The sequence below is a fragment of the Miniopterus schreibersii genome, assembly GCF_964146895.1.
Source record: "Miniopterus schreibersii genome assembly, chromosome: 7".
In the NCBI taxonomy this organism is placed as follows: Eukaryota; Metazoa; Chordata; class Mammalia; order Chiroptera; family Miniopteridae; genus Miniopterus; species Miniopterus schreibersii.
This window is the reverse complement of record NC_138108.1, coordinates 22,363,628-22,390,039: the sequence shown is the minus strand read 5'-3', so window position 1 is coordinate 22,390,039 and position 26,412 is coordinate 22,363,628. Positions and strand designations below refer to the sequence as shown.

The 26,412-nt window shown below is 41.7% G+C and overlaps 1 protein-coding gene and 1 pseudogene across 3 annotated transcripts in view; both read left to right on the top strand.

The window, feature by feature from the left end:
• The window catches only part of KIAA2012, a 99,854-nt gene that overhangs the window by 34,496 nt on the left and 38,946 nt on the right, over nucleotides 1-26,412 (top strand). For both annotated transcript variants that reach the window (XM_081142732.1, XM_081142731.1), the window contains exon 8: nucleotides 18,422-18,498. In XM_081142732.1, the coding sequence (XP_080998858.1) occupies nucleotides 18,422-18,498 (77 nt within the window). The remainder of the gene's footprint in view (nucleotides 1-18,421; nucleotides 18,499-26,412) is intronic.
• Nucleotides 13,762-14,759, top strand: LOC308559683 (large ribosomal subunit protein uL18 pseudogene; annotated as a pseudogene). The gene has a single exon. The product of its transcript is annotated as a large ribosomal subunit protein uL18 pseudogene (transcript).

Here is a 26,412-nt window from a genome sequence, read left to right as displayed (position 1 = left end):
TAGCCACCTAGTACATGGTTTCCAGAAACTAGACTGCACTTGGTTCCAAATCCAGTGTTAAGAACTTCCATCACCATGATAGAAGCATAAAAATAACTTGGTTCTGACTTGGCAGAAGAGGGAGTCAGACAGGTGGAGGCTGCTGTCATTGTGACACAGCTGGTACAACAGCTGGAAAGCAAATACAACTCTGTTCACCTGCTACACATTTGTACACTCTGTTCCAGGAAAAATAGCTCCCCTTTTGGCAAAGCGAAAGTCAGAAGCACAGAGGGAAATATTTCAGTTAAATATTTAAGTTTGTTGTCACATCGTCGATATGATGTTTTAGTCATTTTGGTATCTCTGGCCCCTGGCACAGTGCCTGACGCATACATAGGATCACAATACATGTGAACTGAAAATCTTTTAATAATTTTTCTACACAAAGAAAGAGAGAGAGAGAAAGGAAACTTATGCTGAATAAATGGAGACTTGCCTGCCATCTTGTCCCAGTCCCATGAAGAATAATCCTACTTGCCTTTCAAACATAAAGGCATTCACTGTGAGCTTGCTGGATGAATGAATGAATGAATGAATGAATGAATGAATGAATGAATGAATGAATGAATGAGTCAATCAATCAGTCAGTCAGTCATCAGCCTCTCTCTAGCCTTTCCTCCATATACAGTTGATGGGCCTTTAGTTTTAATGGTGATTGGATGGTGCCCTGGAAGAGGCCTCAAACCCACATCTCCCTACAAGTGTCCATAGGACAGATCTAGCTTTATAAGAGTCTCTATTAATGGGAAAGATTTGTTGTTTTGTCTTGCTTTGCTTTGCTTTGCTTTGCTTTGAGAAGCAGTGTAGTGGAAAAAAACAAAAACAAAAAAACTCTTGCAAAGAATTGCTCCAACCATACCAAACTCTTTGCAGCTCAGTTTGTTCAAATTCATCTCGATCACCATCCCCACCCTACTGGTCCAATCTCATCTCCCACTATATTCAGGCCCACCCTTTTCTCTTCTCTTTGATGCCCAAACATTCAGTCTTTCTTATCTCCTAGCCTTTGCTCAAATTCCTCCAAGTATTTAGAATACATTTAACTTCCAGGGGAAGGCTTATCTTTTCTGGGACATTTTCCTTAATAAATCCACCTCATCACATAGAACTGCCTGGATGTAGCCTCAGATCATTCCTCTCTCTCAGTCCCACTTTTGTGATTATTGCATTTATTCTCATCTGTTTTCTGTTTAGCTCCCAAATGTATGAGTCCTAAAGAACCTCTTATTTTTATCATATGTTCAAGACATGCTTGTTGATTGACCGAATACCCCAGGTGCCACAAAGGAAAGTTCTTTTGGGATCATAGTTGGTTGTGGGGGTTTTTTAATTTAAAAAAAAAAAAAAATCTTCAGTAAAGAAATGAGTATGATCTGTCTCATCTTTCTCAGACTTTCAGATTTTGTCAACATCTATTTGGAAATAAATTCTTAGGCAATTAGATCATGATATGTTGCTTTGAGACAGAATAGAGAAATGAATATAAACCTTCAGGAAAAAGAAAAAAAAAGATGTGAAGACTAGAGATGGAATTTGACCCTCTTGGTCATATTGGGGTATTGCAACACTCAGAAAATTCAAATGCTGAAGAAAGGAAAAGTCAACTTGGAAGGATACAAATCAAAACATTGGATATGATCTCTAAACTGCTTATTCTTGATTCAAATCTACTTGAATCTATTCTCCGGCAGCAATAGAAGTTTTCTTTCAAAAGTTCTTTTGTTCAGAAGATTTTTTACTGCAAAAAGTTCAAGGCTATCTGTGCCAATGATTTAGGCCTTCAGGTCCCATGTAAATTTAAATTTCTGATCTCTTGCAGAGTTTCCAATTAGCACTTGTTCTTGTCCTAAATGGACTTTCACCTCCAAACATGTCTTGTTTTGGGTAATTTAATTAGCATCCTTCTTTCTGGCAACTCTTGTTGGTGTAGTGATTTTAAAATATAGGGGTAGGCAAAAGCAGGTTTATAGTTGTGAGTATGCAAAACATTCTATTCTTGTATTATTATGTATTTATTAATTATTGTATTATTTATTATTATTAACCTACTTTTGCCCACCCCTGTATGTCTACAAGCCCTGAGCCTAATTCTCCTCCTCTTGAGTGTGGGCTGGACATAGTTGCTCACTTCTAGTAAATATAGAACATAACAGATGTGACAGTGTGTGACTTCTCAGACTGGATCATGAAAGGCACTTCCTCCTTGCTTTCCCTCTTGGATTACTCGTTCTGGGGAAAACCAACCACCATGTCTGTCATAAGGCCACTCAAGCAGTCTAAGGGAGAGGTCCACATGGCGAGGAACTGAAGCCCCCTGCCAACAGCCAGAATGAACTCTCAGGGATGACTGCATCCCTGGCTGACAATGGGACTACAGCCTCCTGGGAGACTTTATACCAGAATCACACACCTAAGCCACTCCCAGATTCCCACAGCAATGGTGCGAGATATAATAAAGGTTTGTTGTTTTAAGTCACTAGATTTGAGAGTAATGTGTTTTCAGTAATAGATAATATACTTGGTGTCATTTCCTGGTGGTCTGCAATTTGGTAAACAAAAAGATAAAGGGTCCGAGGATATCCCAGCTGGTCTCAAAACACTGATTATTTGAGGGCAAACATATGCTCAGTGGTTGACTTTCTCTTTGTTCTCCCCATTTGTCATTTGTGATAATGTTGGTTGTGGGGAACCATGGGCTAGATCCTTCAGTGTTGGTGGAATAGTTGACAAAGTATGATTTTCCTGGGGTAGGTTTTCTCTTAGCCGCTGTTGCCTTTGTGAAGATGTGTGAGATTTAAAAGACAAGTCCTTTAGATGAGGCAGCATGAGGAAGAAGAAAGAACTCTAGACTAAATTTTCAAAGTCTTGGCTCTAACACCACGATTTCCATGATCATGGGAAGATAATTTCACCGCTGTGGAACTCAGCTTCCTCATATAGAAAAAGAGGGGTTGGGATTAGATCCATCCTCCCAGCATATGTCCCATAGAACTCCAATTCTTTACAAGGTTAACAAGAGTTACATAAAATAACAAAAGGTTCTGAGGCCAAATAAGTTTGGAAAATCAGTGGGACAAAATTTAGTAGATTCCTTACTGCAGGACTTCACAGAGCTTCTAATATGCTAATTTGAATTATGACTCTTCGAGATGAAGATAGGCAATGTTTCCCAAATTTATTTGACCACTGAGTACTTTATTGATTTTAGCAAAACATCATGTGGCTCTAAGTAGTTTTGGGAACACACTTTGGAAAATGCTAAACTGATGATTTCAAGGTTCTTTCCAGCTGTAATGCTGTTTGTTACTCAATAAACCCCTTTCCCAAGGAGACTCAATAGGGCAGTTCTGCTATCTAAATCCTGGAGCAGGATCTCAGCCACTCAATAATTCATGACTATTCTTATTTTCATTTTCCAAATATCAGTTCTGAATCAGGGGATCTACAACCCATCTATCTCCTGGTGAGAAGAAGTAGAGGAAGGTAGGAGGAAGCTTTTGTGACAATAAGGCCCTTTACTCAATCACTGTTTATTAATAATCCATAAGCAATAATGTTGGTGGATGTTAGCAGTTCTCATGATCTCAGGTCAAAAGTTAAAATAAAGAAAAATGTAGCTCCACATGGCACCCAGCATTTCCTTTCAGTGGGCCTTCCTGCACTGCAGAGGCTAGAAGGTTAAAAACTACATTTCCCAGATAACCTGTGCAGTTAAAGGGATGGATGCAAATTGGGTTATACCAGATAGATGCACTTGCATAAGATTTGGAGGGCAGAAGTGAGGCAGAGGCATAGAAGCTTTTGGCTGCTTATGCCAGCAAGGGAGCTGGTGAAGAACTGAGCATGCCTAGAGGCAGTTGCTGCAGCAGCTTTGTAAGGACCCAGTTCTCTACTGTCACTTCGTGTCTCTCCTTACAGAAATTATGGGATATTCCCATGAGGCTCGGCATGGGGCTAATTGGTCCATCCCATGTGTCACAGGGCAGGTTGTCAAAGCTATGTTTGTCCCAGACTTCAGAAAGAAGCAGGGTTCTTTCCTCACCACAGTGAAACCAGCACAGTCTCAGCAGCCCACACTGGAAGATGTTCCGAAAGCCACCAGCTGAGAGCCACCAAAAAGCACTAGGGGGTCTCCTTTCCTTTGACAAAAACCTCTCCCGAGTCCTATAAGCACAAAAATTCTCCTACCTCATATTTGGCTGAAAATGTGGTGTCATTACCACATTTTGTCTTTCAAAGAAGGAAAATGTCAAAAATAATTTTTCTGAACCACTAGAAATTATTTTTTTTTAAAGAAAAAATCAATATGAAGTATTGAAGAATATTTAATTTCTCTTTATTTTTTGTATATGATGGCACATATATTTTTTACAGAGCCTGTGAAACAATGACTTCTATCTCCCTTGCATTTGTTCTGTTTCAGAAAACACTAGAGTTGAGAGGAAATGTAGGCATCGCCTTCACCGGTGTTTAAGCAGAGGAAGCATTTAATCAGCCTGTGTCCCCCTAACTTCTCCCCAGTCCAGCTAATTCTTCCCCTCCTAAGATGGTTGCTGGGGCAGGGAGTGATATATAGAAAGCCATTAGAGCTATAAGAGCACAGCTTGAAAACCTCTCATTTTATGGATAAGGAAACTGAGACCAAAGAGGTACAGTGATTTGCTCATAGTCACACAGCCTCTACGTGGCAAGTCTAAGGCTCAAACCCAGATCCTCGTGCACCCACTTAGATCAAAACTCTTCCCACAGTATCACGCTGCACCTCATCCCTCTTATCCAAGTTTCCAGGCTTCAAGGAGTAGCTGAAGTCCCATCTTTTTTTCTTTTTTTTTTTTAATCTTCACCCGAGGATATTTTTTCATTGCTTTTCAGAGAGAATAGAAGGGAGAGAGAGAGAGACACAGAGAGAGAGAGAGAGAGAGAAAGAGAGAGAGAGAGAGAGAGAAACATCAATGTGAGAGAAAGACTTCGATTGGTTGCCTCCCGCACTTACCCCGACCAGCACCAGGGATCAAGCCAGCGACCGAGATACGTGCCCTTGGCCTAAATCGAACCCGGGACCCTTCAGTCCTCGAGCTGATGCTCTAACCACTGAGCCAAACCATCCAGGCCTGAAGTCCTAACCTCACTGTGACGTCTCGCCTGCCCACCTCAGCCCACACCAATTGCTGCTGCTTTGGGTTCTCAGTAGGCACTCCCTCATTTCTTTGATCTTTCTTACCCTTTTTCTTCTTGCTTCTCCTAGAGTTATAATTCCTGTGGGTAGATCCCCATCATCTACTTCTGAACGTCTCAGAAAACATAGTAGGTACTCCCAGAACATTGCCCATAAATACTGATTGAACCACGAGTAGCAGAGACTTGTTCCGCAGTATCCATTCTCCCGTTACTCATTTTATTAACAGAAGGCGCCACCCTGACGGTAGCGAAACACATGGCAGCCCAGCTAGAAATTCTATCTCCCAGCCTCCCTTACAAATAGGTATGGCCATGTGACTATGTTTTGGCTAATGAAATGTGACGGGAAGTAATGTGTGAAACTTCCAGGTCATGTCCATAAAAGGAAGCTGCTTGCCCTCCCCCTCTTTCCCCATGGACTTGGTTGTGGTGGTGAAATAGCTTCAACCATGTGAAAAAGGGCGATTCCCCATGGGATGATGGGGCCATAAGGAACCACAGTGCCTGGATAACTTCATGGAGCAGGGCCACCCTGGTCTGTCCACCTCCCTCTGGACTCTTAGCAAAAGAGAAATGAATCTTTATCTTTTGGAGTCTCTTTGTTATAGCAGCTTACCATGTTCCTTAACTCATATAATGCAACTATAATATCTGCCATCCTGGTTCACATTGCTTGGGACAATCAAACCAGATCATACTTGCCGTACATTTTGTAAAGCATTAATGTAAAATTCCGACATAAAATACCATGGGCCTAAAAGAGGGAAGAGCCATTGCATGTGTGTTTGACTCCTTTGATAAAATGTACTGAATACCTACCATGTACAAGAGACAAAGAGGGTGTTAATATTGAGAGTGAACATTCTCAGGCACTTTGCCACATACGGATCTCGTTCTATCATCCCAATAATCCTAGGAAGTGAGTGTTCTCATTCACATGTCATTGGTGAGGAAATGGTAACACAAGGAGGTTACTGCCTACATGCACATGGGTGTCCTCTCGTAAGTGGCAGTGCTGGGATCCATCCCCAGGCCTGTCTGTCCCAGAGGTTGTGCTCTCCTCACCCCACATCCCAAGGCTTGGCACTGGGCCCTGTGGCTACTGCCCTCAAGGACCTCACAGTCCGTGTGAGGACAGATTCACAAGCAACTAACTGCCACAGGGTGGAATAAGATGAGTGCTATAATAGAAGCCTAAATAACACAAAGCATTATTCAAGGAAGGAGCGATTAATTCTAACGTATGGGACTAGGATGGGTTTTTGCAGAGAATCTCCATTTGCACTTACTTCTGAGAAGGAGTAGAAGTGGATAAACAGAGAAGATGGAAAGACATAAACAGCTGAGGGAGCAGCACGAACAAAAGCAAAGAAATAGGAAAGTAGAGTATTCATATGAGATGATGTGGGATGAGGAGGGTCCTGGGGGAAGGACTGTGGAGGGGCTTCATGGTGGGGAACAGGGCTTAAAGACAGGCCAGGGCCAGATGAGGTAAGGCCTCCTGTTTCAGGATGGAGTGAAATGCTGCTTTTTAGGCAACAAGAATCACAGATGTTTGAGGAGGGATGTCATACAACCCAACATGTGTGCCAGCAGGAAGGAACAGGCAAGAGAAAAGGTCGTGCACTTAGTGCACTGCAGAATCATCCAGATAACAGCTGATGAGGACAGTGGACAGACGCGGGAGATGCTGCAAGAGGAAGACCCGCAGGGCCACCCACTGGATGTGGGATCAACCAGCACTCTGAATCAGAGCAGCCAGTGATGAGCCTGTTTGTAGAGCCTCTCAACAAAATTGGCTACAATTCTTATTTCTAATTTTCTACTCAAATTACCTTTTTTCTGTTTTCACTTTCAGTTAAGAGGATCGGTTTTGGGAGAGGGTGTGTGTGTATGTCTTGTATTTTAATTAAGATAAAACAACAATTAAGACCCTGAAGCCCAAGTCACTCCCATAGGAGTCCCTCTCCCGCATGGCACTCAGCTCTGGCCTCCTCCCTCGTTGTAAGTCAAACTCCCACCAACACACATAAAAAACAAATTCCAGTGTCATGTGCCTCTAAGCCCATCAGTAATGAAGTGGCTGTCTTCTGGCTTATGTGCTCTTGGGGAAGGGGTTGAGCTTCCTAGCAGAAAACTGTGGTAAATAATGAGTTCTAAGGAAAACCCTGATAGCAAATTTCTTGGGAGCTGTGAGTGAGGCAAAGGGCAAGGCGGAATCAGTGATGGAAAGTGTTTGTGTAACCCTCCTGTACCCTCTCACCCCAACACACATTGAGGTTTCTCTTTCATGATTGTTTTAGCTTCTTTTTCCCTTCCAACCACTGAGCACTCAATTCTTTGAGGGAAAATTAACATTCATTATGCAATTTATCTCTCTCCTTTTAATCCACAGTGTCTGTCTCCAAGGTCCCTTACTCAATAATTAATGTTTGTTCTCATTTCCCATTCTCCAGAACATCTATTCTTGAACTGAAGGGTCAACAATTAACACTAATTATGGCTTTTCCCTCTCTCCAGTGTTGGTTCTCAGAATCCCAAGCTGCACCGCTCAGCCTAAGTTATGTGCGTGCATGTGGCTGCGTGTGTGCACGCAGAGGGGGAAAAGCACCAAGGAGCAGGCTTTTCCAAGCTCCACCACACTTTTGCAAACCAATAAGCCCAAGCATTCATTTCTGGCAACCTCTCTAGTATAGTTATTATCAGTAATGAGACAGTGAAGCATCCATCCATACATACATACATGTATTTGGAAATTAGTTTCAGTGGGTAGTTAGAGGGATGATCTAGAAACCTTTTCCAGTTTGAATTTTCTGTGATTTCCTGGACCTTTTCTTCCCTATTGCTATCTCCTTGATATCTCACCTCTCTCTCTCACACACACACACGCACACAGACCCCAAATTTCCTACTAAAAACCATTCTTTCCTTTCCCATCCACTCAGCTGACCTCTGCTATCTATTATCTGCCCCCACTTTACTGTCTTTCTCTGGTCTGTCATCCCAATCCTCTTTGGCCATTGCACTGCATTGTTTTAACTAATTTTCATTTTGACTGACAAGGACAGCTAGGAGAATAATTCTCACCCACGGTGACTCTAAGAGATCACACAAAAATTCTTCCAGGCTGTGCAAAAGCCTGTCTGTCTCTTTGGCTGTAATCAGATGAGCTAGAATCCCTCATGTCTCCCTGGTCCAACACTTGTATTCAAGCTACATACAGCTGGAGGCTGGGGCTCCTCACTCGAGTCTGTCATCCTGCCATTGCTGTGCACACTGGGCCCCAAGACACACCTGCTATTCAAATCCGGGCACCTCCTCACAGCACGTGTAAAACGTTAACTGTTTTGTGCTTTGCTTTGTCAAAAGTTCTCCTCTCAGAAATTCTACATTGTGGTCCCTACAGGATTTCACTCTCAAACATCTTAAATAAAAATATTATTTTCTTCCATGCTTTTGAAGCATTAAGTCAACCTTCTCTTCATGACAGCATCTATGAATTTTCAAAACCATCCAATTCATTACAAGGCTTAAGCACCAAGGAATCCTCTTTGTGTTTTGGGGTAGGGAAAATAGCTTTTTTCAAGACTTTTTTACACTCTCAAGTAAAAACCCTTGTTTTTCAGCCTGTGAATCTGTCAGTTCAAATATCAGTCATGAAAGTGAGGGATCTAGTATTTGATGTCTCTTAAACATTTAGATTTTCCCCAAAAAAGTCACCTGTACTTCTCATCTATGTCATTTGCCTCACATACATATTATTTCATACCTACACCTCCAGAAATACACAATTTCTCCCCAAATATAGCAATAAGTGAGAAAGAAGTTTCACTTCTTGGAAAGCCTGAAAAACATGTGTCCTCATGAGTTACTCAGGGCAGCCCTGTGTGCTGTGGTCTGAGTGTAAATATCAGAGGGGAAGAGAAGTTGAGTTGAACCAAGTGCTGTGCTTAGCTGGCCCAGGAAGGAGAATTTGCAGGGATGTCCTGTGGGTTCTGCAGGTCATATACAGCACAATTGACATTATAATGAGGTGGACATTGACTCCTAGAGTTGTGCACAGCTCAGCTTGCACAACCACGAACTAGGAAACTATCTCAGGCTTATATTTTCAATGGTGCACTGAGGCGAGTTCTGCCTCTTCCAAGCTCCCTTTTATATTTTGTTTCTCCCATAAAGAAATAAGCATAAAGTAGGAGCATAGGCTGACTCTGTAGCCCATCCTCCACCCACAGCCACTGCTGCTTCTGCTTCAGACCAGAGGGAAAGGATGGTTATGTAAAGACTTTCTCTCTGTCCTAAAAATAGTTTTTGATTAATAGGAAAATGTGTGTGGTCTTCCTCACTGCTTATTTTGGGGCAGGCAGGAATGAATCCTGAGTGAAGGACCTGCTGAAGGAACAGGAAGCAAGGCCATAGATGGAGGGCCAGAGCCAGAGCTAAGTAAAGGGAATTGTTTTTGCCAGGGACTACAAAACTAGAAGGAAAAAAAGGCAAAATCACTGCTTGCCAATCTCAAAATCTGTAAGCAGAGAAATATTCGGGAGCCTGGCATTCCATATTACCCTTCCTGCCATCCTTCTTGGGTGGACATGCTGACCATGGTGGGAAGAGTTTCGGTGTCAGTTCTGTTGGAAATGGGCCAAAGCAGCTCTTAAATAGGAGCCCTCCAGTAAAGGAGGAGGAGGATGGTGATGATGATGATGGTGATGATGGTGATGGTGATGATGATGGTGATGATAGTGATAGTGATGATGATGGTGATGGTGACTGTGATGATGATGATGGTGATGATTGTGATGATGGTGATGGTGATGATTGTGATGATGGTGATGGTGATGATAATGATGATGATGATGATGATGCTGGTAGCTACCATTGTTATCTATCTTTGATATGCCAAACATTTTGCTGAGTGCTTTACATTCATTATTTTACTTCATCCTCACAGCAATGATAGAAGATAAATTCTATTACCTTCATTTTTCATCTAGACAATGTGGCTTAGAGAAGTCAGGTGACTTGCCCAAGGTCACTCAACTAAGTGGTGAAGCTGAGAGCTGAACCATAGAAACCTGCATATTTTTTTTACCACTGCTCATGGTTAGTGGCGATGTCAATCTAAATAGGCACATTCCCATCTGATGATATGTGAGAATTTAGGAAATTCCTGACTTAAAATGACCCTTAACCAGCATCAGATAAATTCTATTATCTTCATTTTTCATCTAGGACAATGTGGCTCAGAGTTTGTGGGTAACACTGAAAATGATTTGCAACTTTTAAAGATATGGGAGAAGGAGGGAAGCTGAAAAAAAGAAGAAATTATTTGGGAGAACCAAACTCTTGAGACAGATTTTCAAGCAAGATAAGCCTGTTTATAGGGTAGCTCTCCAGGCCAAAAATATTCTTCCTAATATGACCAATATGTTATAATTTTTACTATTCTACTATTTAAACTTCACTAATGATAGACTTACTTGGGATTCAGAAGTATTCCCTTAAAATACTGATACTGAGAAGCTAATAGTCATTCACATTTTAGTAAAAATTTATTTCATTAGATGGCTATCTTCTTGCAACCTAGATGAAAACAGCTGTGCTGAGGGACTAAAATTTCTGATGGGGTGGAAAGAGAGGTGGGTAATTTTAGGCTAGGTAGAGTTTCAAGCGTTGAAACATGTCCGACTGGTACAGTGCCTCAGAGGGCTTGGATTAACAGAGAATGTTAGCTATATGGGGAGGGAGGCAGAAGAAGGAAAAAAGTACAGAAAGGGACATGGTAGAGTCCCAAAGACAAACTATTTCAGAATTGCCCCATAACAAGCTCTATATCCAAGAAAGGGAAAGAAAACGTATTCCTTCTCTATTCCTACTAAAAGACCTTAGGCTAATGCAAATCTCTCTCTCATTTCCAAACTTTCGGAAATACTGTTCCCTCTGCCTGGAGCACAATTTCTCATCTCCTCCTAACCCCCGACATTTTTTTAAATTGTGGTAAAATACACATAACATAAAATTTGCAGACTTAACCATTTTTAAGGGTACAGTTCAGCAGTGTGAAGTACATTCACATTGTTGTGCAACAGATCTCCAGAACTCTTTTTATCTTGAAAATCTGAAACTCTATATCCATGAAATAAAACTCCCCATTCTCCCCGTCCCCCATTCCCTGACAACCACCATTCTACTTTCTATTATCCCCCAACTTTTACCCTTTTTCCTGGCTAACTCCTACTGATCATTCAGTTCTCAATTCTGTTCTCAAGTCCACCTCCCTCCAGGCAGTTTTTCTGTGCCCCCCGCCCAATCCTCTCCATCGACCGGGTGGCAGGCCTCTCTCAGCTGCTCACACTGCACCGGGTGCTTAGCCCATTGCAGCAGCTCTCTTACAAAACTGTCTACTTACTAGGCTTGTCTCTCCATTAGACGGCAAGCTTTTTAAGGGCAGGGATCTACTAGTACCTCCGGGACCTGGCAGGCTGTTGCTGGCACACACCGACTATAGGTGTTTCATATGTATTGAATAACAAGAGTCCAGTTATAATACAGGTTAAATAGGCTTCTTTAAGGATGATTTGGGAGTCTCGCCACCATGTAGGCCACAGTCTTTGCAGGAAAATGAATTTCAATGGCACTGCCCTTATAAGCACAGAGTACCTCTTTCAGGGCTCAGAATACAGCAAACTTATTTGTTCCCTTGATTTGCTCAACAGCCTTAAGGAAAAACTCTTACGTCTACTTGTGCTTAACATTCTCCATTTGTTTTTAGGAAAATGGATGTAACACTACTCTAAAAATTTTCCATATCCCCTGGAATTGAGTTCAAAGAGCAATTTAAAACATCTATTCATTGGAATCACCTATAGAGTTTTCACAACTCTTTGTTTTCTTTTTGGTCATTTTGTTTTAATAAACATTTGCAGATAAAAATGATAGGATTCTAAAAAATCAGATAGATGGTGGACTTGGTTATTTGTGGATTGAAGATTAGTTTCAGCTATTTGCAAATGACTTCAGAAGTCAGGGACACATACAATTTGCCATTTTGCAGAAGCAAGAAGTCAAATCTTAGACATCATGAGGGTGGGAGACAGAGACCATCACTAAGCTAATGAGTGCAGTGAGTGCACCCACCCAACCGTTCAGCATCTGTTGTAGCGTATATTCATTGTAACATCTCCAATAGCGCTTGTGAAGTTATTTTTTTTTAAAAAGAACATTGATTTGTGTAAACATATATATTTTATATATTTTTTAAATTATTTTTTAATGGCCTTTAAAAGAGAAGGCCGACTGCTGGGGCTGGTGATGGAAGTAAGAGAAAGTGGGCTAACAATCTGATGATTCTCTGCCAAAAAATCATTTTATAAATTACTTTAATCCTTTGTTTATAGACTCATTTATTTATAGACTCATTTTTAGACTCATTAAGAGTCTAAAAAACTCTTCTTTTTTCATTTCTACTTTAGTTTTATTGGGAATATGATATATTATGGGTATTCACAAATCTAAGGATTCTTGAAATTCTCAGGATGTGTCCCTCCCAAAGTAGTCAAGGTCTGCTGTTCACTTAACGTATGATATGCACGAGGGATCAGGGTACTCAGCACAAGGCCTTTCCAGGCTGGGATGTGTGTATGTGTATCATTTATATTTCTGTCTGTAAAAGGGTTTGGTATATTAATTTTTGTTCTGCCAAGGAATCAAAAAATTATAATTTTCATTAATAATCTATAAATACCATTTTCTATTTTATCACCCTTCAGACATTTATTATCTTCTCATTAAAAGGGCCATAAAGAAGCATGAGGCTTTTCCTCGGGGACCTTTTCCTCCTACTTTCTCTCTTGCTTCTTTCACACATCTCCCTGTGACCTAAGGATTTTCATTTGCTACTATCTTAGTTCTTTACAATTTGTCATTTGAAAATTAGTGAAGACACCAGCATCGGAACACACCCAATGTGAGTCTGTTTTATAGAGCACATAAAAATTGTTCATTCATTCATTCATTCATTCATTCATTCAATAAACACTAATTGACTATCTACTAATGCCAAATACAGTGCTAGGCACAAGAATACAGTTGAGAGACAAAGTCCATGTTTTAAAGTAATTAAGTGTGCTTAGAACTATGAATGAGCACAGGCTACCTTCACCTGGAGGCTGAGAAGGCTCTTGGACGGAGAGGACACTTGCACTGAGTTTCTAAGGATATATGTAGGAAGTAGCCAAGTGGAGAAGAGGAAAGGAAGCTTCATGGAAAGAGACCATATGAAGGTTAGAAATAATGACAGCATGGGAGAAATGTGAGCAGCTTGTAATGCCTGGACCCCAGGGCACATGCAGGGGAGGAAGCGGTGAGAAACGCAGCTGGAGGGGTAAGCAAGAGCTAAATTATAAAGGGCTATAGACAGAACTAAGGAATTTATCCCAAAGGCTGTGAGGTCCTGTTTACAAAGAATTGACATAACCAGATTTTTATTTTAGAGAAATGATTCTCCCAGCTATGTAAAGAATGGATTGAGCTTTTCTCCCCACTGGAGCTGGGCTAGGACTGCAGGTCTGTGGCGAGCCATGGACGGTGGTCTGTCTTCTGCAGAATGGGGTTTGTGAAAGTTGTCAAAAATAAGGCCTACTTCAAGAGATACCAAGTGAAATTCAGAAGACGACGAGAGGGTAAAACTGATTACTATGCCCGGAAATGCTTGGAAATCCAGGATAAAAATAAGTAAAACACACCTAAGTACAGAATGATAGTTCGTGTAACCAACAAAGATATTATTTGTCAGATTGCTTATGCCCGTGTAGAAGGAGATATGATAGTTTGTGCAGCTTATACACATGAACTCCCAAAGTATGGTGTGAAGGTTGGCCTGACAAATTACGCTGCAGCATATTGTACTGGCCTGCTGCTGGCCCGCAGGCTTCTCAATAGGTTTGGCATGGACAAGATCTATGAAGGTCAGGTGGAGGTGACTGGAGATGAATATAATGTGGAAAGCATTGCTGGTCAACCTGGTGCCTTCACCTGCTATTTGGATGCAGGGCTTACCAGAACTACTACCGGAAATAAAGTTTTTGGGGCCCTGAAGGGAGCTGTAGGTGGAGGCTTATCTATCCCTCACAGCACCAAACGATTCCCTGGTTGATTCAGAAAGCAAGGAATTCAATGCAGAAGTACACCGGAAGCACATCATGGGTCAGAACGTTGCAGATTATGTGCATTATCTAATGGCGGAAGATGAAGATGCTTACAAGAAACAGTTCTCTCAGTACATAAAGAACAACATAACTCCAGACATGATGGAGGAGATGTAAAAGAAAGTTCATGCTGCTATACGAGAGAATCCAATCTATGAGAAGAAGCCTAGGAAAGAAGTTAAAAAGAAGAGGTGGAATCATCCCAAAATGTCTCTTGCCCAGAAGAAAGATCGGGTAGCTCAAAAAAAAAGCAAGCTTCCTCAGAGCTCAGGAATGGGCTGCTGAGAGCTAATAAACCAAACAACAATTTTCTATTAAGATTTTTCATATAGACAATAAACTTATTAGACAAGCAAAAAAAAAAAAAAGTATTGAAGGAGTAAGACTAGAGGCTGGGAGGGCTGGGAGACCAGGTGTATTTACCCGTTTGAGAGCAAGTGACCAAGAACAATATTTTCTGTAGAATTAAGACCACTACATGAATTGAATGGATTGGTCCCTTTGTATGTAGCTCTACCTTCAATCTTTTTTAATTCCCTTCTTCCATACAGTCTTCCACCACAGGCATCCTTATTAATCTTATGATAGATCTTGATTGGAGGTTTTCTCATGTTGCTGATTTTTTGTTGCTGCTACACAAGTCAAATTTAAATTCCATTATCTAGCTTGCCTTCCATTTTGGGCTTAGTAAACTGCCATGTACCACTGGACCTCTCCATAAAAAATAATTTATGAAGTTTTGAGAGAAGTTGGTGTTCCCAAAGCTAAAGCCAGACCCTTGAGACTGAGCTAGCCTTGGTCTAAGAAGACGTAAGTAAGTAAAAGAACTGTTATTCCAAATTGGAAGAAAAATATTGCCCTTGCATTTACTAGGCATTTCCATATTTAAATTCAGAATGACTCATATCTTCTAGATCTGTCTACTTGTCTCCTTTAATAGAGCTCCCTGGGGTATGTCTTTAGCCTGGAGACTTTCTCAGGTCTTGAGCAACTATTTGATATGCCCCTTCTCACCCTCCTCATCATCCAGGAAGATTTAAAGGGAAAACATGGAGCATTAACAAGGTCTTAAATCTTATCCCAAGAATTTGATAATAACAATACCAAAAGGCCATCTTGTGTCTCGGTCTCTGACATTAAACAAGCAGACTTGAGATTTATTATTACACAATAAACACTCTACAGGTCATAGGCGTCTTGAGTCATATCATATAAAATAAGTATTTTTAGATATCATTCTTACGGAAAGGTCAACAGGGCTATATAAAGGAACCAGATTTATCTTTCCTTTTATGGTTTAGTTTATACTGGAAAGAATTGTTTTTAATAATCTGGAATTTGCCTTTGCATCTTCCATTTTTGACCAAAAATACAAAACCATGAAGGTACAAAAGCTGACTTCTAGGCCTCCTCCTATTGGTTTCTGCTGCAAGTCCATGTGCAAAGCTGTGAGAGGGCAACGGTGCTTTCTGAGGTCTATTTGGCAGTGAAGAGATCCCCTCCTCAATGATGACCCACTGCAAGTGTGGGGGAAGGTCCATGACAGCATACTAACGACCAAAGGCTACTCATGCCTCAGAAGGGTATGTGTGGGAAAAGGCCCTAAACATATTCAAAGAGGCTCCTGCCAGCACCTCCAAAAGCTACTGCCCTTGTGACCACAGAATGTTAGGCCACTTTGGAGCCTATGGGTCTGAAGTTCTTTCCCAAGCCCTGACACGCGTCTATGAAGGAGTCAGATGGCCCACTTTGCCTGATAAGGTGACCCTTTGGAATTCAGTCTCCATTCTGATACCAGATGGGGCCGACCAGAGCACCAAGGAAAATCAGTGTTCTGAAACAGTGGGAGTAAATATGACTATCTTTCATTTTTATCTAAAACTATGAACAACAAACAACTTGGCAATTAAAGTTAACATCAGTTTAAATAGAAGCACATATTAAGGCATCTTATTCCAGGCTAAAATCAGATGCTTTTTCCTGCTATTCAAGTCTTGAGTGTTTGGTGAAGGATCCCATGATTTGAAGAAGGCAGAGGAGGCTTGGGATGAGACTCCATCTAGTAAGGGTCATCTCTGAACCACCCGGTTATCTGGTAGGAAGGCTATCTCCCTGCTAAAAGCCTGTGGTTAGATTAATGCTGGCATTTGAAAATCTGCTCAGGCCTGGTGGTGGGCTGCCAGGGAAGGAATGTGTTTTCTGTTTATCTCGTTAGTGGCAGAAATGTTCATCACAGAAAGACCCCAAGTTCCAAGTTTCAGGCAGGCCTGGAAGTTCTGAAGCCTATATCTGTGCTTGTACACATCACCTCGGGAATGATGAAAAAGAACCGGGTCTGTGTTCACAGCCAGTTGTCTGTATTGGTCAATGTGTTAGTCAGTTTCTTCAGCTTGATAACAGGGGTAGATCTTCCCACATTGTTCAAAGAGGAAGTTTTACCACCCCCATTGCTTTATCTGCCAGGAATGCAGTTTGAGTTGTGTCTCTTCCTTGACAGTTTGGACCTCGGTAAATTATCAGGGTCTTGACCCAAGGGATGGAGAAGTCTTAAGCGATTTTTCAGCCTCCTATCTAAAAATGTGTTTACATTTCTTGAACTCTGGCTGACTGATTCATTCTCCTGGTGTTGCAAGAACTTTCCTTATGCGTTAGAATTTATAAGTTTCATTTCTAAGAGACCCATGGTTCCTTTCAAGCCACAGTGAAATGAACCTCATCACAACACAATTCTGCTGGGCTGGATTTGTCCAGAGGCCAAGCAGCTGGGATGTGGCAAGCTCAAGTGAGGCTAACAGGAGGCAGTGTGATGTGGAGGGGAAAGTACAAGATGCTAAATCAGGAGATCCGGTCTTGTGCTATTTCAAGGTATGGCCTTGAGCCAATCACATGAAACCACTCTCTGGGCCTCAGTTTCCCCAGCTGTTTTCAATTTTAAAATGTTTTAAATCTGTGCAGGAGCCATTTTCAAACAAGACAGAAGAGGACAGCTGAGAAACAACAGAAAAGGAAAGGTCAGCCCACAAGGAATGACTAGAGGCTTCAGGTCAAAGAGACAAAGAAGCAGAGTCCCATATGGCCACAGATTCTTAAAAGAGCTACTTATGAGTAGCAAGCATGGAAAGAACTTTTTGTTGGACATTCGTCCCACACAAGAGGCTAAAAGCCTTTGACAGAGGAGCCATGTGCCTGGCTAAATCTGTTCCTCAAATAAACATCCCTTTATAAACATTAAATTTACTTTCTAAGGGGAAGAAAGAAAAACAAAATAAATCCTATCCTTTTGCAGCTTGGGGTTTGGGTCAGGCAGTCTTGGGCTCAAATCCTTACTCAAAACCTCACTAGTTATACAACCTTGAGTGGGTGACTTTACCCTCCAAGTCTCAGTTTCCACACCTGTAGGGAGCAGAGATAGCCAACTGTGCAGGAGAGGCATGTGGATTACATGTCAACACAGTGTCAGTGTCTGTGCTGCACCTGCTTCACGGCGAGCCCCAGGATTTCCATTAGTCCCCTCCCAGCAGCCCCACTTTGGCATCATGTCCCCACCTCTCCTGCTGCCCCACCACATTGTGAGGGAAAAGGGAAGTCTCTGATTGCTCTATTCTGGAAGGTTGCAGAAGCATTTTCCTGCTTCTGTAAAGTACAATCATACAAAATTTATATTCGACAGCATCAGCAGATTTTTTTCCATCAATATTTCCTTTTTAATTTCAGCTTTATCTGAGTTTTAGTAGCACAAAGAATTTAATTTTGTTCTTTTAAAGATAAATCAAAACAAGAAAATAAAAGGTCTTGACACTATGTAACATGGGGTTTAAACTGTGCCTATAGAGGTTATGGGTATTATTTGGTGAGTAAATATGAATGCCATCGGTGCATGTATGTGTGTTTATAATCTTAACACATATGAACTAGGTGTGTATGTTTATGGTATTATAAAAATTCATGAGAGACCTAGATCTGACAACCTTGATTCTTTCTAATTTCTATCATAGAAAACACTGAATCTGGAACTGATCTTCACATGAATCTTAATGAAACCTCACCTTTGATCCAAAAGCCAGAGAAGCAGGTACAGTATTGACTTTAAATGGGCAGGAGGTAGGGAGTCAGAACTTTGGGGTTTTTGTCCTGACTTGCTGTGTGACCCTAAATGAGATTCTTCACCTCTCTGGGCCTCGTTTGCCTCATCAATAAAATGAGACAAATGAGCTATAAAATCACAAAGGTTCCTTAACTCATAGACTTGGAATGTTTTGTCTGGCTCTTCATGTTCGTGAATAAGCTGAATACCTTTTCCCTCGTTTCTGCAACATTAAAAAGGGAACAAGGAATGAAGAAAGGTATCAGCCGTTGAGGCTGAGGCACTAAGACATTGTGGCAATGGGCCCATTTTTTCCACTCCGATTCTCATTCCTAATGGGGAGAAAAAATAGCTACCAAGAAAAAAATACAAGGATACCTTAAAGAATGGAGATAAATGCCTCATCTGGATGGGTTAGGAACATCTATCAGTGATTCAAAGGCATATGTTCCCAAATATTTACAATTTTGTTCCTTCATTTGAAGCTTTGAGGCTGGGAATGTCTTCCCACTCTCTCTGGAGAGACAACGCAGGGGAATTCCTGCAGCTGCACCGGGTTCTCAGTGAACCTGAAGCAGAAGCAGCTCAGCTCCCGGCCTCTCAGGCCTCTCGCTGCCTGCGACAGCCTGGGGGAGTGAGGGGGCTTGATCTCTATTTCTCTCTTATCTCCGACTTCCTGCCACAGCCTGGCTTTCGCCTCTTTCCTCACACTCATTAAAAAACAATCATGATAAAAGCAGTTTTGTTTTCATCTGTGTAACTAGCTGGGTTCTGTGGAAGGACCTGAACTTTCACTGTTAAAAACCCAGGCCTGGGTCCGGCCTCCACTGAGGTAAAACACAGCTGAGCCATCCTGTCCCACTACTGAGCAACCACAGAACCAATGCTTGCATTTTTTTATATATATATTCCCACTTTGAAGACACTGTTTGTAAGGGATCTAGAAGCTTTTCTCTTTTAAGAGAGTCTGTAACTATGGAAAAGATAATATGCTATATTTTGATAATTCCACAACTCCAAAGGCCTCGCCAATACCTCACACACCCTAAACACACTCCCGTAGCTGTGTTTCAGGAGAACTAACATCACCTGCAATGAAAGGGTGGTTCAGTCATGTCTAAGTCCCAGACTGAACTGTTAGCCTTGCAGTCAGAGAGAGGAGCACCAGGCCGAGGGTCTGACACTCTAGCCCTGGGCTCCCCGTGAGGCTGTGGCAAAGCAGCTCCCAGAGCTTCACCAGCCTCCTTAGTGAAAGGAGGGGGTCGTTCCCACCAGAACCAGTTGGTTTGTTCAAGTCACAGTAGTCTCATTTCCTTTCGCGGTAGCCCCCAAAAGGAAAGCCACTTAGCAAAAAGTCTAGGGAGCCCCACCAGGCCCTAGACACAGAGAAAATGGAGGTGGAGTGGGGGAGGGGGAGGTAGCCTCCTCGCCTCCCCACCTCTTACTTCTAGAGGCTAATGGCCCTTTATTAGATTAATCACTGACTTCAATTTTAACTACTTCCTCAACCTACTCCATGTAAATGACTAATTTCAAGTTTACTATAAAGCATCTGGAAAGGATTTAGAAACAAATTTCTGCCCAGCAGATTTCAGTTACGTACCTTGATGGATTCCTTTCGCTGTCGCCTTCCCCCTCTGAAGCAGGCTAGGATATCACACAAAATTGATCTTTATCAGCATCAGCAGTTTCTGCTCTTCCTTCCTTTCTGTTAATTCCCCACTGACTCACCCTCTCCCTCCTTTCACTGGGGTCTGACCATATTAGGAGTTCAGTCACATAAAATGCTTTTACTTTTTTATCACTGTGCTAGCTGCGAGGGGAGAAAAAACCCCAAAGGTGGAATATTTTGGCATCACCACGCTTTAAGGAGAAGTCACAGACCCAGATTTGGAAAATAATTTCTGAGGGGTGGGTAAGAAAGAAAGCCAGACGGTGCTTTGCAGACGTGCCTGGGTTCATGGATGTACCAGGTTCTGGAGGCTGCCTCCGGATGCCCCCTACTGGCTGGATTGAAAACACCTCTCCTGTGGTGTCTGCGCTCGGGAAGGGAGCAGAAGATTAGGGGCTCCCGCTTCCAATACAAGGATGGCAAATCCGGGGACTAGCTCCTCAGGCACCCCTTCCATGCCTGGCTGAGGATCAGGGCCTCGGAGGTGAATCCATAAATAGAAATGAGAGTAGCAACTGACATCAACCACTTCCTAGGAGTTGGAGGAGGGGGTTAAGTCAGGGGTAGAGGGGGTGAAAACTACAAGGGGAAGTGGGGAGATGAAAAGAGCAATGAAAAAAGGAAAGGAGACAAGCAGACATGTTTCAACTCCAAGCTCCCATTTCCTCTTTCAAATGAACTGCCTCCCCACTGTGAGCAGAATCAAGTATTTATAAGGCATTTTTTGCATATTAGTAATAGCTGGGTATGGAGCATTGCTAGTTCTGAAGTCCTAAAGGTACAGTGCCCTTTTTTAATGCGGGTCCTTCAGACTCCTCACTGAATGTGATATCCTCCTTCACATTTACTTTCCTTTCTGCCTTGTGGCACCTCCTAAGGCCTTTCATTTGATTAAGAGAAATTCGTTCCTGGGATACAGTCAGAGACCAAGTACTATTCTTACCTGGGTGGCTGACATCAATCGCTAGAGAAGCGTTTCCTCTTCCCCAGGGCCTCTCTGTATAGAGGCTGCAGCTTGGGTGAGGTGACCAGCACCTAAAAAGAATATTAAAATTGTAAGTGAAAATTCTAGGAGGCAACATTAACATATCTATGCTGCTGGGATGAAAGTAAAACTTTTTTTAAAGTTTAAAAATAATTGCATTAACTATAACAGCATTATTATCTACACTCACTAAGATCACATTCAATTTTAAAAGAAAAACATTGAGAACCAGTTAGAGAAATAAGCAAAAGGCAAATGATTCAGATTTTAAAAATAATAATAGTGATAGAAAGCAAGTATGGAAAAATATTCCTCCTGAGTAGCAATTTAAATGCAAATTGAGGCAAACTGGAGATCTGATTCTATATTTGAGATCTGTGTCTCCTCTCACTGCTTTAAAAGGTAACACCCAGTACTGCCAAGGTTTTGGTAAAACTTGCACACTTCTGGTGGGGAGTAATTTGTTTCAATCTATGTGTAAAGCAAAATGGCAGTATGACTTGTGAAACATGAAAAAATATTTATACCTATTGCTTCAGTGTTTCTTACTCCTGGGAATTTATCCTAAGGAAATAATTCAGCAGAAAAAAAGTGAGTGAAGATGTCTATTGCAGCATTATCTATAATAGAGAAAAATTGGGAACAACCTAATAGTCCAACATCAGAGAGATAAGTTAATTGTGATAGATCCCTCTTAGTGAGAGGTTTAATTCAGGCATTAAAAAGTAAGGCTTGTTCAGACCAGAAATTGTGATCGTTTTTTTTAATCCTTACCAGAGGATATTTTTTCCACTGATTTTCAGAGAGAGTGGAAGGGAGAGAGAGAAACATTGATCTGAGACACATCGATTGGTTGCCTCCTACACGCACCCCAACCAGGGCCTGGGATCAAGCCTGCAACTGAGGTATGTGCCCTTAGGCCAGAATCAAACCTGGGACCCTTCAGCTTGCAGGCCAGCGTTCTAACCACTGAGCAAAACCGGCTAGGGCAGAAGTTGTGATTTAATACTAATGATATAACACAGGTTTTCTTAACCTCAACACCACTGACATTTGGGGGCAGATATTCTTTGTTGTGTGGGTTTTCCTGTGCATTGTAGGTTATTGAGCACCATCCCTAGCCTCTGCCCACTCAATGCGAGTAGCACACCCTACCCACCCCAAGTTGTGACAATCAAAAAATGTCTGCAGACCTTGCCACATGTCTCCTAGAAGGCAAAATCACCACCAGCTGAAAAGCACCAATTTAATTTTAAAAGTGGAAATCAAAATGATGTCAACTATGACAGCTGCAATATGTTTTAAAAAGTATAAAGAAAAGATTTCCAATAATGCATTCAAAAAAAGGGTAATCGTGCTAATTTGAAATTAGGGATGTGTTGAGTTGATTTTTTTTTTTTATTCTGTCTTCCTGGTGTTTTTTTGGTTTTTTTGGTTTTTGTTTGCTTGTTTTTCTTCAAAAATCTGCCGGTAAGGAGGAAAAATAGATCATGACAATACCTGGTTTTAAGACTGGTCTAGGGGTCACAGTAGACAAGTATACAGAGAGCTAAACAAGGGCCAACACCATGGCACCATTATTTTTTAACTACTGTTAGTTAAAATTATTTAACATTAATTAGGTTTTTATTAGAGTATTGGATAGGGCTATCAGAATTCTCCTTTTAAGGATCTCAGTCCCTTTCAGCATTTTATCCCTCTGATCCTAGACGTTGGGGAACAATGAACTTGCCTCTTTTTCTGAAAAGTTTGTATTTCAAAATATAAAACTCTCTTGTCCATCCAGAGTCATCCATGTAATCCTAGGACAAGAGGGGCCCTGAGCTCACTGGTTTATAGAACTGTCAGGGCAGAGGGGTTGTCAGTAAAGAGTATCAAAGAACAAGCTCAAACTCTAATTAGATTTCCCAGGAATTGTTGCATCTCTTTGTTTAAAATAAGAAACCTTCTCACCAGTTTTCACATTGTCCGTTTTCTCTCTGTTAGAGCAAACATCCTTTCTCACATGCTTTATCTTGGGTTTGGTTTTGTTGCTTTGTAGGGATTAGAACTTTGACAGTGTCCTAAAAATCCTGTTAAACTGGACTTATGTCCCTTTTTCCCATTTCACAAAGCCAGTTCTATTTTGACCCAGATTATCTCTTGACCTCAGGTTTCAAGAGTTTACAACAGTATAAATTCATATTTGATCTTATGTGTCCTAAATTTACCTCTTTTGGACTTCAAAGAGTAGCCTGTAATTCTAGCACACTGGGATTTAGGTTGAATAAACCTATGTTTACCCCATCTGTTTCCTTGGTGGTTTCACAGATGGTGTTCATATCGCCTTTCAGCCTTCCTCTTTCAGGACAAAGAAAAAACACACACACACCTGTAGACACACTAAGTTTTTGTACAAAAGTACAAAGATAGCCTTTTGTTTCGGTGTCCTTCCAACCTATACCCTACCTTCTGTTGAACTTTCTGACTGTTACCTAAAAGAACAAGCTACTACTCTTTAAAGGCAGACTTTCTTTCTAAACTGCCTACTCACCTTTGTATCCCATGTGTTTAGCATTTAGCACCGTTCCTGGCACGTGGTAGCTATGGTGTGGGGTAGATAAATCTTTTGTTGACCTTAAGGTCCATGTCCCGGGTAGAAAAAAGTCCCTAATCTTCTAAATAGGATTTGGAGATGGTGCTTGTTTTATTTCCAGTGATAATGATATGGAAGTTCAGCTGCCATTTCTCTAACAATCACACAATCTCCAGATACTTCCTGCTGTTGGTTGCCACAGTTTGGTATTTCACTCTCAGGAAAAGCTTTAGGTTGTGTGTAGATTGAAGATGTCATTAGGCACCCTTCTTAGAGATCTTTTTGAGGCTGATAAGATTGGGCCTAGCAATGAACCTTAGGAGAATTAACTCTCTGCATTTCCCCATCTAGAGAAGTATGCTTTGTTTCCCACCCTGTGTTTCTCATTTCTAAAGGCCTGGTATAGCATTTCCCTGAGTTCCAGGCTCCTTCTCTCCCCTCCCCTTCCCTCTCCCTGGTTTTGTACATAGCTTTGGTTGTAAAATTTTGCAGAGGATTTTTTGAAGATCTAAGCAAACTTCATCTTTTGGTTCAACCACAGGATTACTTTGTCAGCCCAAAAGCTTCATTGACAATTTAAGGATAATTTACAGAGAGGGATTTGTTTCTAATTATAAAATCAAGGCTTTTATTTGTTGAATTTTCACTTAGACTATTATTTATTCCAGTAAGTCTGTGTTTATTGATTTGTTGGCTGCTAGTTCCAACCAGACACATGATATGTGCCTAGTTAATTTTTTTTTCTTTTTCTTTTGTATTTTTATTATGGAAAATTTCAAACACACACAAAAATAGAGAGAATAGTGTAATGAATGTCCATGTACCTATCATAAGCTTCAACAGTTACCTCCCCATTGTCTTGAGAGGGTCTTTTTCTTTCCTTTTCTTTTTTAAATATGTCTTTATTGATTTCAGGGAGAGGAAGGGAGAGGGAGAGAGGGATAGAAACATCAATGATGAGAGGGTCATTGATTGGCTGCCTCTTGCATGCCCCCTACTGGGTGAGGATGGAGCCCACAACCCAGGCATACGCATTGACGGGGACTCGAACAGCAGTCAGCTGGATCCTAGGTCCATGCTCATCCGCTGAACCACGCCAGCCGGGTGTGAGGGTCTTTTTAAATGGTAATAACAGTCAATGTTTTTGAGGTTAACTATGTGAAAGTTTAGGATTATCTCCCTTAACCTTTACAACATCCCTATGAAGTAGATACAGTTATCCCCATTTTTGCAGATGAGGAAACAGATGTCACGACAGCCAGGGCCCCATTCAACACGTGGCCTGTGCTAACAGAGAGGCCTACTGGATTGGGAACCTCATAAAGCTGCATTGAAATCCCAGCTTCTTCCACACTGTCCCTGTGGCTGCAGGCAGGTTATTCAACCGCTCTGAAGCTCAATTTCCTCATCTGTAAAGGATAATAATATTTCCCTCATGGGGTCCTGACAAGGATTAGATGAAACAACATATGGAAAGGGATTAGCACACTGCTTGTCACTAAGCAATCCCAGTAAATTACAATAGTAACTATTATACTATTCCCCCCACCCTTTGCCTTGAAAGCCATTATAAAACAGAACTTGGAGCTAGTATACAACCTAAGGGTTCAGAGATGGAAAAAGAGAAGATTGAACCCTGGCCAGTTTGAGCCAGTGGTTAGAGGGTTGGCCCTCGGGCCAAGGGTCTCGGATTCGATGCCCGGTCAAGGGCAAGTACCTCAGTTGCAGGCTCAATCCACAGGAGGCAACCAATTGATGTGTCTCTTTCACATCAATGTTTCTCTCTCCCCTCTGCTTCCACTCTATCTGAAAAAGCAATGGAAAAAATATCCTCAAGTGAGGATTAAAAAAGAGAGAGGGAGGGAGGGAGGGGGAGAGAGAGAGAGAGAGAGAGAGAGAGAGAGAGAGCGAGAGAGAGAGAGAGAGAGAGAGAAAGAGAGAAGCTTGAAAGGCAGGACTATGAGCCAGTCCACCAACTGTTTCCCCGAGCCCTGCCCCCAACCCCCAGTATCCTCCATGCTGCCTGGAATTTTATTTCACTGCTTACAGTTCTGCCTATTAGAGATTCCTTTGGGTTTCTCATATCTCACTGTAAACTCTTTTTTAATCGTTTTCCGCCCTGCACCTAAGGGAGCACAGCTGAAGGCCAGGGGGAGGAGGGGAGGCAGGGAATTTTGGGAGCTGGAAGCCTTATGTCCAGCAGGGCCCCAAACCCCACAGCATGTGGCTGCTGAGGAAAACTTAGAGGTCAGAGGACAGCAGGGCCCAATGGAGGGGAAAGGGGCAGGAAAGAAAGGGAAAGGATATCTTTCTTCCTCTTCCAGCCCTCTGCTGTCCCAGCATTACCAAGGCTAGTTCAACAACTTGGTCCAACTAAATTACGGGTTAGATAAGCTTTTATGGGCCAGTGTGGGAATCAAAATACCATGGGTAACATTTCTTTTTCTAGTGAAAATCAACTGATTTTAAATAACCATTTTAGAGTGGAATCAGTTTGCAAGTTGAGATTCGCTATCTCTTGGTTGTCAGATTGGAAAAGTCACATCAGAGCCAAGATAACAAGAAAGTCCCACAATCTGGGGTTAAAGTTTGGGATTAGAAGGAACTAGGGACTTGCCCAGATTTCCCACCCTGCACCCACCACCTCCCATCTCCCAGTCTAAAATAGGG